The 16,259-nt window shown below is 36.8% G+C and overlaps 1 protein-coding gene across 5 annotated transcripts in view; it reads left to right on the top strand.

The window, feature by feature from the left end:
• lpp (LIM domain containing preferred translocation partner in lipoma) overlaps window positions 1-16,259 on the top strand; it is a 200,350-nt gene that overhangs the window by 50,377 nt on the left and 133,714 nt on the right. For 3 of the 5 annotated variants that reach the window (XM_081380119.1, XM_081380123.1, XM_081380120.1), the window contains one exon: window positions 14,621-14,829. In XM_081380119.1, coding sequence (XP_081236245.1) covers window positions 14,640-14,829 — 190 coding nt within the window. In that variant the 5' untranslated portion in view covers window positions 14,621-14,639. Of the gene's footprint in view, window positions 1-11,293; window positions 11,366-11,938; window positions 12,065-14,620; window positions 14,830-16,259 lie in introns of those variants that run through there. The other 2 variants (XM_081380122.1, XM_081380121.1) reach the window with 2 other exon arrangements.

Here is a 16,259-nt window from a genome sequence, read left to right as displayed (position 1 = left end):
AGCAACCAAAGGTTTTGAACTTCCTTAATAATCCTCTTTGGGTGTGACAGGGGTCAGTGTACTGTGGAACGAGTGGTGATGGGGTGAAGGATTAAATATGGTCTCTCCCGTTAAATGTGTCTACAAGTACCCAGCTTTTAACCTGACATCGCAGACGGCTGTCGCCGGGCAGGCTTTGGCTGCTTTTATTCTGATCTGTTGAGTTGATAGACAGATAAATCATAGATGTCCAAATGTGTCCAATTTTCTGACTTATGTGATCATTCGCATTCATCTCATGATGACGGGCGCTTTCAGGGACTTTTTGCCATTGTATAAAACTGGCTCAAGTGTACAAATGGGGATGAGTTTATACAAACAAACTGTTAGAAATCCGCAAACCATTTCCAAACCGCAAAGAAGTTAAAAAGTGAACTGTTTTCTGTTGCAGTTCTAACATGTTTTGTTGTTTCTTACTATAAAGCGTTTCTGGTGAAGCATTGCACTGACAATGGCAAAGTTTTGGGTTTAATTCCTAGGACACACACATACAGTTTCACATTGGACAAAAGCATTTGCAAAGTGCATAATTGTAAATTTACAGTACCGTAAATTTATTATACAGTATCTTTATTCAGCAAGGATGAAAATTCTATTTGTGCTAAATTTGGCTGCTAAAATTTCAGCTTTGCCATCACAGGAATAAATTAGGCTACATTTTTAAAATATATTCAAATAATAATAATAAAATGTAATAATATTTTACAATATTACTGTTTTACTGTAGATCATAACTTCTGAATGGGACTGTGACATGTGCATTTAGGCTTCTCTTATTTTTTTCCCCATTGGTCAGCCAAACAGTTAGACCTGCCCCAAACATTGGATGAGCCACACTTCATATTTGAAATCAAAATGAACCCTATTTATCTCATTAACACGTTACTGGTGTTATTTGTAATAATTCATCCATTCATATATTTGTTTGAACTTGTATAATCAAATCTTTAATCAAAATGACAAAACCAAATCTTCTTGTGATATGACTATCATTGCTGACATATGCAAGGTCGTCGAGTAAGCCAATCACATTCAGATCGGCAGAATGCACGAGTTGTTGATTAAATAGTGAAATTTTCACAATTTAATTAAAACTTATCGATAAAATCCAGCCTGACCCTACAATCATAACAGGGGGAAAGTATGTTGATTACAGCTTCCTTTTGCTGGCCTGTATGCAGCCCACAGTAAGCAATTCCTGGGCCCAGTACAAAACGGAGGGGCCAGATTCACCAGATTTTCGGTGGCCTTGCTGTATGATTTCTGGTAGGGTGCATTTCTTCCTCCCAAACTATGTGCCGTGATGTAGAGACACGTTTCTTCATTAAATATCCAAGGTCTTGTAGAAGAGGCCCTTAAGAAAGCAGAGATCGAGTGGAGCTCTTCTCTCTCTCTTGGCATGCAGTACCAACCCAAAGTGTCAGGCAAGCCAGCAAAAAAGCTGCCCATAAATAATTGTGCTCCTTGAATTTAGTCACTCTGCACTTGCACTTCCTGGCTGTGAGTCAGTTCTCTCTACTTTATGCACTCTGACTGCTGCAAATGAAGATGTTTCAAACATTTTCCTACTTCTAATACCAACTGCAGATCGAGCTATTAAAGAAAGCTCAAATGATTTCCCCATAACCCTGGTTCTCCCAAGAATAGATCCTTGCATTTCATGGTGAAGTCTTTTGTATTTAGGCAAGAAGGTATCGTTAAGGGTGGCTTTTTTTTTTTTTTACTTCAGTGAAGGGCAGTAATGTTGCCTTCAAGTTCACCAGGGAACCCATACACAAAAGAAATATATTTGAAATATATTTTCAGTATATATTTTGGAATATATGCAAATATTTGAAATTGGCCCAATAAATATATTTCACACTCAACATCATATATTTTTGTTATATTTCAGAATATATTTCAATGTATTTGGAATATCTGCCACATATATTTTGACACTTTTGGGGACCCATACAGAAAAAAATATACATTGAAATATATTCTGAAATATAACAAAAATATATGATGTTAAGTGTGAAATATATTTATTGGGCCCATTTCAAATATTTGCATATATTCCAAAATATATTCTGAAAATATATTTCAAATATATTTCTTTTGTGTATGGGAAGCTCCTATTAAAACAAGCCCATTCCCAACTACAAATTATCTTGTGCTTTTTCATGGAATTCAGCAGAATTCAACATACAATTGTATCAAATATGAAGAGGTCCAGGGTTACAAAAGGCTATTTACGTAAAAAATCCATATGTCACACATTTCAACACATAATTAAATGATTCAGTTGAAATGCTTCCTTTTGAAAAACAAGAAAAACAAACAAAAACATCAAAAGACTTTCATATGATGAATACCAGATTTGTAACACTGTCTGAAATGAAAATATCGAAAACAAAGAACATTTTTATGATATTTAAAGGCATGTATTCATTTCATATGACAGTCATGATCAATTTGTACATGCCACCAATCATCCAAGCTGTCTGATATTAGACCTTTTATCTTCAATTTGTACAGATTGTAATGGTTGTATATGAGACTGTCAACTTTTCGAAACCGAAGGCAAATTCTCTTACTTTCTTTCCAATGTCTGCTTCTCCATTGGGGAAACAACCTTTGAGTCCAACTGTCATTAACTAACCATGTATGCAACAAGGAACCAAGATTGAGTCTTGTGGTGTTCTGACTCCATGGCCTTTCTGCAGATATATTTCATTTGAGTTTATGAATGCAGAATGAATGCTGATGGTTTCCAGGTCATAAACACAATTACCGAACTGATTTATGGCATGACAGATTGTTGAAATATATATATTTTTTCAATTGTAGGTTTTTAAACTCGCATTATAAATCAGGGTAGTGATGACAACCAGTAGTAAAATGAATTTAGAGTCACGGCCTCATGGCTGTTTTTGTGTTCAGGGTCTGTGCAATTTCTCTTCATAATATAGACTGCATGTTTGTAGGTCTTGTGAGCAAAAACTTCCTTTATTGCAAAGTTGATCAACTTCAGAAGACCCAAAGCTATCTTTGAAAATATAGTTCTGTGAGGACATAAGGATCGTCTCTTTTCACATGACCTTTCATAAAGATTTCTGCACCCTCACACTTCCTCTTCTCACATCTCAGCATGGGGAAGGATTGAACTGAGTCAACTGAAAGCACACCAAGCCATTGCGAGAGAAGAACTCTCTCAGTATTAATAGCAGACTTCTGCTGTGATCCTGCAGTGAGAAGAAACACGCAAATGATGTTCCCGGTCTGGGCTTTAACCTTTAATGTTTTAATCATTCCAGAAATGAGTGCAGTTGATTTAAAGATCAAGGCTGGAGTTTGCTCTGTACTCCCTTTAGTCAGAACAGGTTGCTATCTAAATCATCTTTCTTCAAGATTAGCATGTCAATCAATTTGAACCTCTAAACTAAACATGCCGACTCATGTTCAAGGGTCTATATGTGCATGTATAAATTGAAAATCTTATCATGACAATCGTATTTGAAACATCAGTTATTTCTTAATCTCACCAAACCTTTGAGGATGCAATTTATTCTACTGGATTTTCCACTTTGGAGAGAAAAGTTCTAATGGGTTTGAATGCAGCAGTTTCGTTTGTGAGTGTTTTTGGTTTTGTTCATCACATTCCTTTAGGTTAATAAAGTCATTTGGAATTGGAGATGGCACCAATGCGGCAACATTTGCAATTATTTGTTACGTTGTTCTGTAATTTTATATATTTTGATAAGAACAAATACAGGAATTTTCACCAGATGAATTTAATAGCTTTATTTGGAAATAATTCATAATTTTAGATTGGTATGAGTGATTTTGTATAGCAGTACATCTGCACAGAAAAAAAAAAAAAAAAAAAAATTTTTTTTTTAGGTGCGTGACACACCAAGCCGACATCAAAGAACTAGCGGCGACAAAAGCTGATTGTGTTATCGCCTCTCGTCCGCTGTGTCTTAGCCAAAAGCCTGTGCTTGAACACACCAAAAGGAATAAAGGCGACTGTGCGTTCCGCTCCTGTGAGTAAGGAAATAACTGTCTACATCATCAGGTATCAATAGTCTATATTCATCATTCAAAAAGAGAAACTTAACCTAGACCTGCAGATATACAAACCGTAAACAAAGCAGTGCTTGCTTGCCGTTTTGAATATCAATCACTTTCTTCATTCCAGTTGGCTCATGTTGTAATGAAAATATTCACACATTCAAATGCTCAGGTAAGATGACGTAAAATTTGAACTGCCTTCTGTCCGTGCTGTCTTGACTTTGCTCGCTTTCATTACTTGCTTTTGCTTTTTACTCGTTCAGCCAATCAGAGAGATCTCTCTTTCTCGTCTGATGCCAGGCATGACTAGAGCCGACGTGTGGAACACACTGCAAAAAACTAGGCCGGCAGACGCTCGCCAACAGGCCCGATGTTGGCCGACTGTAGGCTTTGTGTGTCACGACCCTTAAACATTTCCAACACCATTGAATTAGACTTATTCCACACTTTGGTTTCAAGGGACAGGTTTAGAGGAGCGACAAATGCATTAAATGTACTAATTTAATTAACTGAATTATGTTCTGGTTAGTTGTTTACTGCTGGTTTCTTGATTATTAATTTAGAATCAATATTAATAACATAAAATAAATTTTTGCACACTGAGTTCTAAACGCCTAAACAGAAGCAAAACAAATCTGGTGGAAATTTTCTCTTGCCGGTCTGTTGTACTGAGTGAGCTACATCCAAATAATTGATGTGCTGAAGATACTGGATTTATTTTTTTATCACCTTCAAGCTTTTATTCGCAATCACAGGACATTCATAGATATTAGTATGTATTTGTTTGTTTGGTTTAACTGTTGGCTTTCTATATTCGAATAGTACTAAATAACCTCTAAACTTCTCTTTCAAAATAACTTCCACTCTTAGTTTCTACACTGATGTGTGCTGATATTTAAACTTTATTTGAATTATACTGTAGTTATTTCTCAACAAAGACAATTAAATCTTTTTTTAACACTTTGTTTTTTCATACACAACTTTCCTTATTGTGAGTTAAACATTAAATAACTACAGAATAATATTAACATTTCTTTACTATTCTGCTTTAAAATAATAATAATGTTAGGTTTCAGTCTGAAAAGACATCCTGTAAATCAATGCAAGACTCATCAAAGCTTGAAAAAAATCACATTGTCTAATGCCTTTTTCTATATATTTTTCAGAATTATATTTGAATGCGCTTATATTGCTCTCTTTATGCTGTTATGTCATTTATCCTCAAATGACCTATGCATGCGTGTTTATATCTTTCAAATGATCGTTCCCTCATTTGTTTGTGTTTGTTTATGGGTCGAAGATCGCCTGGGGGTCTATCGAGGTGAACGACGCTGACATGTGTCAGTCTTTAACAAGGTGGTAGACACGAATCCCTAAGATGTTCTATCACACCATTGGCTGTCTCTAAAATCAAAACCCGCTTATTATGCAAGCTGTCCAAATCCATTTGATTCCATCCTTTGCCAATATGGAGCTGTCACTCTCTATCAAAACGCTGATATTTATATTTACCGTTTTACACTGTGAGACTCCGGATCCCTGTCACGGGGGAGCTGAATTGGAGAGTCCCAAAAAACCATGAATCCATAAAGGCACTTGAGAAACATTCTGACAAGCTGTGAAGACGTGAAATTTTTATGGGTTTGATAAACATGTTTTGTCATCAGGGGAATTGAGTGCATATTTTTTTAAGCAGACATGGAAGAGAGTCGATACTTCAGGCCTGTTTGGAGGTCTCAACCTTTAAAAATCAACATGGGGTAACGTATCTCTTGATGTCCTCGCACGAAACGATCAAATGCCAACATGGCTTAAAAGTGCTCAGCAGGCAGTATGCTAAACATGGCGAGGGTCTGCCTTCATCTTGATTTGCCTGGCGAACGAGCTCGTTTCCGTGTCTGCTGCAGATGGAGGGGGAATTGAGATCTCCTCCATATTAGTGATGCATTGTTTTAATCCCATTTGTAATGCTTATCAAACGGCATGAGCTTTCTCAAACACTCGGCTAATTTGGAAAACAAATCAGTGGTGGCCTTGTCATTTGATTAGTGCTGGTTTTGTTAGGCTTCCTTATTAGCCTAATTAGGTCTTTGTGAGTATGAGATATGTGCCCAGGGGATGTGGCCAGTGGAGAAACTGACCTCCAACGCGATTGACCCTGCGCCAGCTAAATGATTCCAAGCAGATGTAGATGCCAACAGCCAACCCTTAATAATTTTCCTCTTTTTTTTAAACAAGCAAGTGTACATTTTTAGCTAAATTAGCTTCTTATCACTCTGAGGTGATATGACCACTTCTCTAAATGTAGACAGCTTGACAGAGCTTCCCCCCTTGTGTCAGATAATATAAAGAGACAGTTTGAGATTGTTATCTGCAATAAATGCTGAATTGCCGGAAGAGCAGATCTAATAGGCAAATGTACAGTAGACTGAGGTTTTCCAGTACATGAAAATCAGCTGGGATAACAGTGACTACAACTGATGGATAACCGTTGTTATTCATTTATAGCAAACGCCTGCCCAACAGGTCCAGTCCCACTGTTTTATCTTGTTTCTAAATTGTTTCCTGTCACAGTTCCATTGACAGTGTTGGAGATTAGAGGATCAGACAGTTGGATATCTTCTATAGTGGGGCTTAAGATAATGAATAATTGAGCATAATCAAAGTCTTCAATGAAATTCTGCTTTTTATAGTACCTACCTGCAGTATCATCAGTGACAAAACATTGGTGAAGACAAGAACAATCCCAGTTGACTGAACTTGTGGGCTCCAATGAGCAAGTTCTTATAGTTTTAGTTAGTTGTGTTTTCTCTCACTTTTGTCTCTGCGGGATTAACTAGAGGGATAAAGGTCAGGTAAACTTGATAAAATATTAATAACTCTCTCTGCAACCAGTGTTGGCTTCTGCCAGTGTTCAGGAAAATCACCACTACATGCAGCTGGTGAGATGCTACAAAAAATAATTGCTTTTTTTTCTTCCACATACAATTTCCTGAGTGGATATCGTATTTAAACTTCTCAACTTTTGAGAAATACGATTGAAATGACGTGTACTCACAGGAGATGGAGAGTTCAGGAATATCAGCCTTCTAGAAAAAGCGGTTTTGGTCTAAAAGAGAGTGGGTCGCCCCTTCATGGGTGGCACCATGTTGAAATCACATAACCTGCTGCATCATGCATTTGACCCAGTTATTTTTATTTTATATACTGCTTTAAGCCAGTACTCAAGGTGCATAACAAGGCACAAACATATGTATTATGAGAAAAACAGATGAAAAATATATATAAATAAAAAGAGTTAGTGTGAAGCAGCAGATGTTAGTAAATAAACTTCATTTATCCAGGCCAGTAGGTGTTAGTCTAAAGTTCAAAACCACTAGTACTGTTGGAAGTTGGGACAAATAAGAGTCAGCTAAACTCAAACAAAATCTTATTGATTACACCTTTAATATATATGTGTGTTTTAGTTGTTTAGTATATGAAAATGGAAGTTGAACATGTGAAAATCTTCTTCAGCTCTGACTGAGATGATACTTGGGATTAAGAGAAAGCTGGACTTTTGCTCGTGCACTGACAATGCAGACCAGTTTAAATTCTGCCATCCACTTACACTATTAAACTTTCAGCACTTGGAAGTGCTCCAAAGCGGTCGTTTGCTTTTATTAATATGTCAACACGTGGCACAGTGTCAGCCTAGTGGTGCTCTCAAATATTTACCCCACACGCTCACGAAACATTTTGAGATCCGTAATGCCCACTTGAACCCTTAACAAGGCCATGTTTCCAAACAGAGCAGTGTAGGGATGAGGCGATCCCACGTCTGTGTAATGCTGCATTAGCCCGCTCAACCATTCAACCAGCTGTGAAACTCAGAGAGCTAAGTGGGCTCGGCCGGGGTCCTGAGCACAGATGGGGACCTTTAATTTTTAAAGCTGTTATTCGTGTAGCTGAGCTCTCTGTGTATTGTGTCACGGTGCATATGAGTGCTAATTCAACCCTGCATCTCGCTCCTACTTTCCCTTGCCATCCCTGCTGTATTCACTCAATCTACAGAGATAAGAAACATCAGCAGCCCTTCTCTGACCTCAGATGCCTTATGTTATGAGAATGTTTGAGAACTGGTCAGAATCAGATTCCTGATGGATATGTGGATCTGTGACGCACGGAGCTCCAACATTGTTTTTTACTACATTCAGTCATCCATCCTCCATCCATTTTAATTCAACACCCCATTCTTTGATCACATTCAAACACCGCATCTATCCTCTTTCAAATCATCCATCCATCCATCCATCCATCCATCCATCCATCCATCCATCCATCCATCCATCCATCCATCCATCCATCCATCCATCCATCCATCCATCCATCCATCCATCCATCCATCCATCCATCCATCCATCCATCCATCCATCCATCCATCCATCCATCCATCCATCCATCCATCCATCCATCCATCCATCCGTCCCATGGAGGGATGAGGTGTTGGATTTCAAACAACTCATCTATCCCAATCCAACACTTCATCCCTCCATCCATCCACCCATTCATCAAACCAGTTCAAAATAGGGTTGTCAAAAGTACTGACATCGGTACCAAGTCGGTACTGATATTTAATTTTTTTTTACGATACCAGCATTTCCCTCTAGAATTTTGAGCGCTGTTGAACGGATTCTTAAACACCTTTGATTGGCCACTGTGTTGACGTGCTCAACATACATGTCTCTGATTGACTACAATGATCAACGCTTCTAAAACTTGTTGTCTTCACCGAGCGCTTGCACAAACAGGCGTCTATCAGCGGATCCCTAATATATACACTGATAGACGCCTGCTTTCAAATGCTCCCGTGTGTATTTGTGTTAGCGCTGGGTGAAGAGCATCAAAGACGTCTATTTACAACATGTTTTTGAAGCGTTGATCATTGTAGCCAATCACAGACATATATGTTGAGAGCGTCAACACAATGGCCAACCAGAGGTGTTTAAGAATCTGTTCGACAGTGCTCAAAATTCTAGAGGGAAATGTTATCGTCACATTTTTTAAATTTCAGTACCGACTTAATACCGAAGTCGGTACTTTTGACAACACTAATTCAAAAGCACCATCCATCCATCCATCCATCCGTCCATCCATCCATCCATCCATCCATCCATCCATCCATCCATCCATCCATCCATCCACCTGTCCATCCCATTTAAACACCTCAGTCATCCACTATCACATTCAAACACTCCATCCATCCATCCTTCATCCGTCCATCCTATTCAAACATCTGTCTTCCACCATCTTAATCAAACTCTCCATCCGTCCGTCTGTCCGTCCGTCCCATGGGGAATGAAGTGTTGGATTTCAAACAATCATCTATCCCAATCCAATTTCATGACACTTGCAGTGTTTAACAATCCTTTTTTAATTTAAAGGGGCTAAATGTTAGAATTTATATGTGAAGGACTCAGGACGTTTTTGCCAGGAAAATCAAAAGGATGTGATTTTATGCGTACTCCTCTCTTTTGTTAGATTAGCGATGGAGTCCACTAACATCAATTGCAGAACACAACACAAACTAAAATAAAAAGTTTGCTGTAGCAGCAATATAAACAATGTTAGTCTGTAATGATTTAACAAGGTCAACTACAATGACACATGAAACGAATGCTTAACCAATGTTCAGGAATGCCAAAAGAGCTATTCTGTACTGTAATGACAATGTGTCATGCAAAGCTGGTGCAAACATATCCACATGATCAGATCTTCAGATCTTCCTTAACTGCTGGTTCTCACTGCTGTCATTACTGTTGTGTGTGTATATTGATATTTGAGGAAAGCATGCAGTACATAATCAAGTTTGGTTTCTTGTATGCACAAGCAGTAAGTTCAGTTCACTCAACGGCCACCAGTGTTGCTAATAACAAGGGTTTCTGAATTCTACATATAGCCACTTTTACTTTTTAATTTAGCTGAGAGCTCACTTGAACTGATTCACTTACAGATAAGTCAGTTTAAAGAGAAAAATCGGACTATGCGCATATTATGCTGATGACAAAATTTGTCATGCACACTGTACTTTGCACTTAACAGAAACCTCACCTTCCAGGAACATTTACACACTGTTTTTTATATTTAAATATTAATATTTAATGATATTATACTTTTTTTAAATATGTTTTTGTGTTGTTTTCCAGTAAATATATTTTAACATCCTAAAAACAAGATACATTTTTGAGAGAATGCCTTGAATTAAGTTTATTTTCCACTCTTTCTGTTTTTGTTGTAAGAAATGTTTAAAAAAATCTATCTATCTATCTATCTATCTATCTATCTATCTATCTATCTATCTATCTATCTATCTATCTATCTATCTATCTATCTATCTATCTATCTATCTATCTATCTATCTATCTATCTATCTATCTATCTATCTATCTATCTATCTATCTATACACACATACACACATACACACATACACACATACACACAGTACACACACGTCTGAATAAAATCATTTGAACTAATAAACTGCTTTGCTTTACAAATAGTGTTTTAAGAATTAAAAAAAAAAATACTGGAAAATTATTTAAAAAAAAAAACTCATTAACAAATTTTTATTTATAATTTTTTTTTCAGTGCAAGTGTCTGCGTAATAGTCCTCATTCCATCATCTGTCCTCTTGAGATACAGAAAGTGTGTATGTGTGTGACTTCATGTCATGTCAGAGTGCAGTGTGCTATCTTGTTTATTCTCAAGTGTCTGTGGCGTTGTTTACGTGTCACTTGAACCTTTAGATCAGGGCCTGCACTCAGAGTCTGTTGCAACACATGACCTGCCATGTCATTGCTTGACAACACAGTAAAGGCTGACAGATTGTCACAGGCCATTAAGATGGCTTCCATGAAAATAATATCAACCATAGATGGAGAAGACAAAATGAGATCTGTGTTCAACCTGAAATGTCATCCTGTGTTGTCTCCATGTTCTGATCACCCTTAGGAAAGCCCTTGCAAATCAAATTATACTGAGATTTTATTAACACACACGCACGCACGCATACACACACACACACACACACACACACACACACACACACACACACACACACACACACACACACACACACACACACACACACACACACACACACACACACACACACACAGGCCTGTTAACTATTTGTAAGTGTCAATGTGAAGTTTGGCAGTGGAAAGGTGGCAGAAAGCTTATATCTATAAACACATGGACTCAGCTAGCGGATCCTTTAAATCCTTAACAGTGAGGAACATATTAATATCAATATTTTTGTGGAAACTGTGATATATTTTTGTTGAAGAATAAAAAGTTCTGAACAGTAGAACAGCATTTATTTAAAATAGATGTTTTTTGTTACAATGTAAATGTTTTGATCGATTTAATGCATTCTTGCTGAATATAAGCATAATAAAATATGCAAAATAGAAGTAATTGTGCTAGTTTCAGATTTCTGGATCCATTGTATAAATACATGGTAAAAATGGTAGTTCCATGATAATTTGGGGGTTGCTCATGTTCCCCTAAGTTAAGAAATGTAAAAAAGTTTGTTTGTTTCAGGATAACAGCATGTTAACAGTTGTAGAAAAATGACTAGTTTTATTGTGCTCATATTGCATTTGCAAAACATGGTGAAAAGGAAGGCCCCTTTGTATCTGTTCCCATTGACTTCCCGTGTCTCCATCAGGCTATAGTCTCTTTGATCCACATTGATCCCCCTACTCACTGTTTTCCTTTTCACTGAAGAGGTCGGGGTTAAGGTTAAGCTGTGCTTTATTCTTCTCTCACACACTCTCCAGGCATTATAATAGAGTCTGCAGCACTGCACGGGTCAGGAAATATGACACACCTTGAGCGTTTGTGAAGAAATGTGCTGTATAGATTCCTCAATCCCATCGCGTCTGCTGTGAAACCATCTTTTTCATCCTTTGCCAGAGAGTTCAGGTGTGTTAAAACCATTACTGTGTGATAATGTCCCCTGTCATTGCGCTGTTCCCTTTTATGGCCCTTGATAGATGTGTGTGTGAGCAGAATGATGGGAAATGGAGAGCTCTGATGCAGGAGGATCAATGGGGAAGCTTGGTTAAGAAGTTTTTGCCGTGTGGTGTGGCTAGACGATATTAGAACACGATTGTGCGTGGGCTCTTTTTGCTCGTCTCTTGAGGGAAAACGTAATGTCTGCATCAGTTAGAAGCAGGCAAACAGCGTACACAGCTACAAAAAGCAACAATGGCACCCACAATAAAGACCAATAGCGGGGGGAAAAATGAAAGATGTTGTGTTGAAATAGTTCAAATAGTGTTTCATTCGATTTCAGAACGGTTACGATGGTAAAACAACAGCTATTAGAGACTTCAGCCTGTGAGATATTCTTTTTCCTATTTTCTTTTTTGTCTCTCTTTCTTTCTGGATTATCTATTTAAAAACAAGTACCATAGCTGTAACATTATTTAGTGTGCAGTTTGATGTTGATGATATTGAGAGATTTGTATACCATGTTTATGGGTCAATGACAAACAAGAGTGTACACAATAAATAAAAGAAAATGTATCTATTTTAAAGCACATGTGGTTAGTTCTTAGATATGTCCTTTTTGTATTATTTTAGTTTCATGTTTTTTTGTTTTTTTTTACCATGTTCAAGAAAAGCTGAATGCCTTTAAAAATGTCAACTTAAAAATCTGTGTCCAATCCCACAGCATTTCCAATAAGTATAAGAAACATTTTATCTATTGAGCGATTTATCATCGTCCTCACGCGGCACAAACTGTAAAAGGCCATATTAAACCTATACTGTCACCATACAATTATGATTTTATTTTTTTAATCAGTCTCCTTCCAAGTAATTTCCTACATTTGGAAATAATGCAAAATAGACTGCAGCGACCCTGTAGCTAAATGCCTAAACAGGTAGACAATACCAGCTATGTAAATATGTCTGTCTCAGATACAAGTTGAACACAAATAAAGGATTAAAGTAAATAAGCTATACGTTGGCTAGAGCTCAGCTGTGATGATGCAGTTATCTCCCTTGCCCCTGAAGTTGTCAATAAATGCATTAGAAGTCATCATTAATGTTGTTAACGTTGCTGTTACGACAGCTTTCACCTCATCAGTGAAAGCTGAACTGCTGTTATGTTCTCTGACAGCTGACTGAGCTTCGACACGACTAGAACATTCCTAGTTCTTCATTACATCACGCTCAGTTGACGTATTAATTTTTTATTTAAATTGAGACAGGTTAGCAACATGGCAATTATTTGCTTCTAACTATGGAAGTGTGAGTGCTGTGTTTGTAGTAAGGGATTATATCAAATTACAGTCTCTTTTTTGATACTTTAGCACGTCCCAGAGAACTTGAGGAATGATTAGCACCATCTTTGGGTTTGGAGGATGCCAAGTCCTGAAACTTTATATCTGAAACACTTTCTTAAAGGGGAAAGATCACCCAAATTGTTTTTTTATCCATGTCGATCTAACATTTATGAGGAATGCCCTTGCCACTCTTGACAATATAATGGAAGTGATGGATAAACCAAAAAGTATCATAAATGTGGTCCTTATGGTTTAATCATATCCCTTTGGTAAGCTGGGAGGTGAAAAGTTATACTTATAGGGACAAGTGTGTTCAAATCACTGTTGTCGAGTTAGTACCTCATCTTTATTAATTACAAAAAATACTGTGCAGTTTTGTTTTAACTCTACTTCTACAAAATGATGAACAAATAATGCACATTGTGTTTTTGCTACTCTTTTTAAAAATCAATTTATGAAGCCAATCTATACTTAGTTACATGTTGTATCTTAATTGTACAACACTTATCATATTTTTTTTTTTAAATCCAGTTTCCCACTCATAATTTTGACTTTGTGGTGGCACATGTGCCCTCAACTTGTAAATACAATCTTTCTGTCATGACTTGAACACTGTAATACAACAGCTTTGTGTGAGTAACAGACCAAAATTTAAGTTGAGTTGTTTCATAAACAAATAATTTCTTTGAGCTCAATCTTTTTATAAATCATAGGATACAGTTTACAAAACTGGTCTGAATGAAAACACACTGTTTGGGTTTTCAAGTTGGAATATTGCATGCGAGTCATTTGAACTTCATTTCTCATGACATGATATGAGCATTATTTTGATCAGATTTTCTGATGTAATAATAAGATTTGATGACACTTTGAGCTTTATCTAGTTCTTCCATGCCTGGTGTTTGAAATGCACAGTTTCCTTTGCTAAGTCCACAGCTAAGAATTAAGAGAGGGAGAAGAACACACAAAGCTCTAGGGATGGAAATTCGGTCCCTGATGAAAAGAACCACGCTGGTTCATCCACCCATATCTATATTATGCATAAAAGCAACTGTATTTTTAGGAAAGAATGTAACACTGGAATTCAGACACTGCTACATTTCGTCAAACATTGTGGGCATTGTGGATGCTATGGGACCTGTTCATCTCAGTGCAATATAATAATGTGGTCTTGTTGTTTTTTTAGATTTCTTGACTCCAGTAACATGTGGGGTGGCTATAATGATGGTGACCAGCAAGGTCACGTGAGTGCACGAATGGAGACCAGCTTGCCCATGGGTACCACCAGCATTTCTGTATCCCAGCAACAGTCTCCGAAGAAGTTTGCTCCTGTTGTGGCTCCTAAGCCCAAGTTCAACCCCTATAAACAACTTGAGGGAACACACGAGGGATCTGGTAAGATTTATAGCCTTGACTTTTTTAATTATTAGCATTTGTACATATTTGCATATGACCATGGTCAGAACGCATGTACGGGTTTGCAAAATGTGTTTTTCCACCGGAGGATCAGAACTGGGAAACCATGATCGACTTGGAGTCAAAATGTAGAAAAACGATGCAGCAAATTGAATTACACAGACTAAAATGTGTCTTTTACCCAAAAACTCAAGATTCAAAACTCGCTTGAAATATCCAAGGACGTTACTGTACCAGGACTGCAGGACACAAGGGCTCTTGGTCTATCTTGCATCATACTAAAAAGTCTTGTCTGGCTCTTTGAAGCTGTCGTCTTGCCAATGACATTTTATTTTGGAGGACATGTGACCATCTGACCATGAAAGTCCGGCACTGGTAGCCATTTATATGCTGAATCTATCTTAGCACTTTTAAAAAGACATCTGGAAAACACACTCACACATTGAAATCAGACTGTTGGCTCTGTGGCTTTTACGACTTTCAATTTCATGGCAGTGCATTATCTCTCAATATAACCGAGACCACTATACAACAAAATCTGTAGACTAATTGTTATACATTCGCTATACATAAGGTCTGAATGATTTGTTCACAAAACACACTGATTTGGTTGTCAAGTTAAACCTGGAATATAACACATGAGTCATATGAACTTTTTATGTCATGAAAGAACTTATATAGCAAAAACAAAAAAATATATAGACTATTTGTTATAATTTGGCTCCCAAAAGCTCCCAAAACTTAATCCAAAATTCAAAATATATGAATGTTTTTGCATTTTATTTTTAAAGAAATAGTAAACCAAGTTTATTTTAAAGAAATATAGCACAGAATATTGTCTGTCAAAGACAGTCCTAAAATTCAGTTGAGAGGTCATTGTTTCCTGTAGACAATGGCATTTTTTTTTACTTGATTGATAAATTAATAAAGAAAAGCAATTGGCAATTTAAAAGTTGCTTTTAAAAATTATGAATTTAAAAATAGTTTTTTATTTTTTACATTTAACTACCGGTAGTATTTTTAACAACAATTAAATTGTTATAAATGTCCATTTATTTGACACTTTTAAACATAAACCATTTTAAATGTTTATTAATGTGTCAATTTAAAAAGTATTTGTCCATTTACATTTTTATTTTCAAATTAATCAATTGATAATTCCTTTATTTTATTTTTAAGTGGCACTTCTAATCATCCATACAAGAACCCCCCTTTTTTGTTAGATTTTTGATTAGAAAATAGATAAATTGTTTAAAATAAGGACAACACGTATTTTGGACATTAGGTTGTTAGCCTTTGTATAACATGTCTTTAGCTAATGTGATGGATAACAACTGTGGTTATTCTGTCAGGACACCTGTGGGAATTTAACTGATCCACTAAAATCACCTTGAGACCACCTGGTTAAA

Source organism: Scardinius erythrophthalmus (genome assembly GCF_964197995.2).
Source record: "Scardinius erythrophthalmus genome assembly, chromosome: 12".
Taxonomy (NCBI): Eukaryota; Metazoa; Chordata; class Actinopteri; order Cypriniformes; family Leuciscidae; genus Scardinius; species Scardinius erythrophthalmus.
Note: the sequence above shows the minus strand (reverse complement) of the source record. Positions and strands in the feature narration are given on the sequence as shown.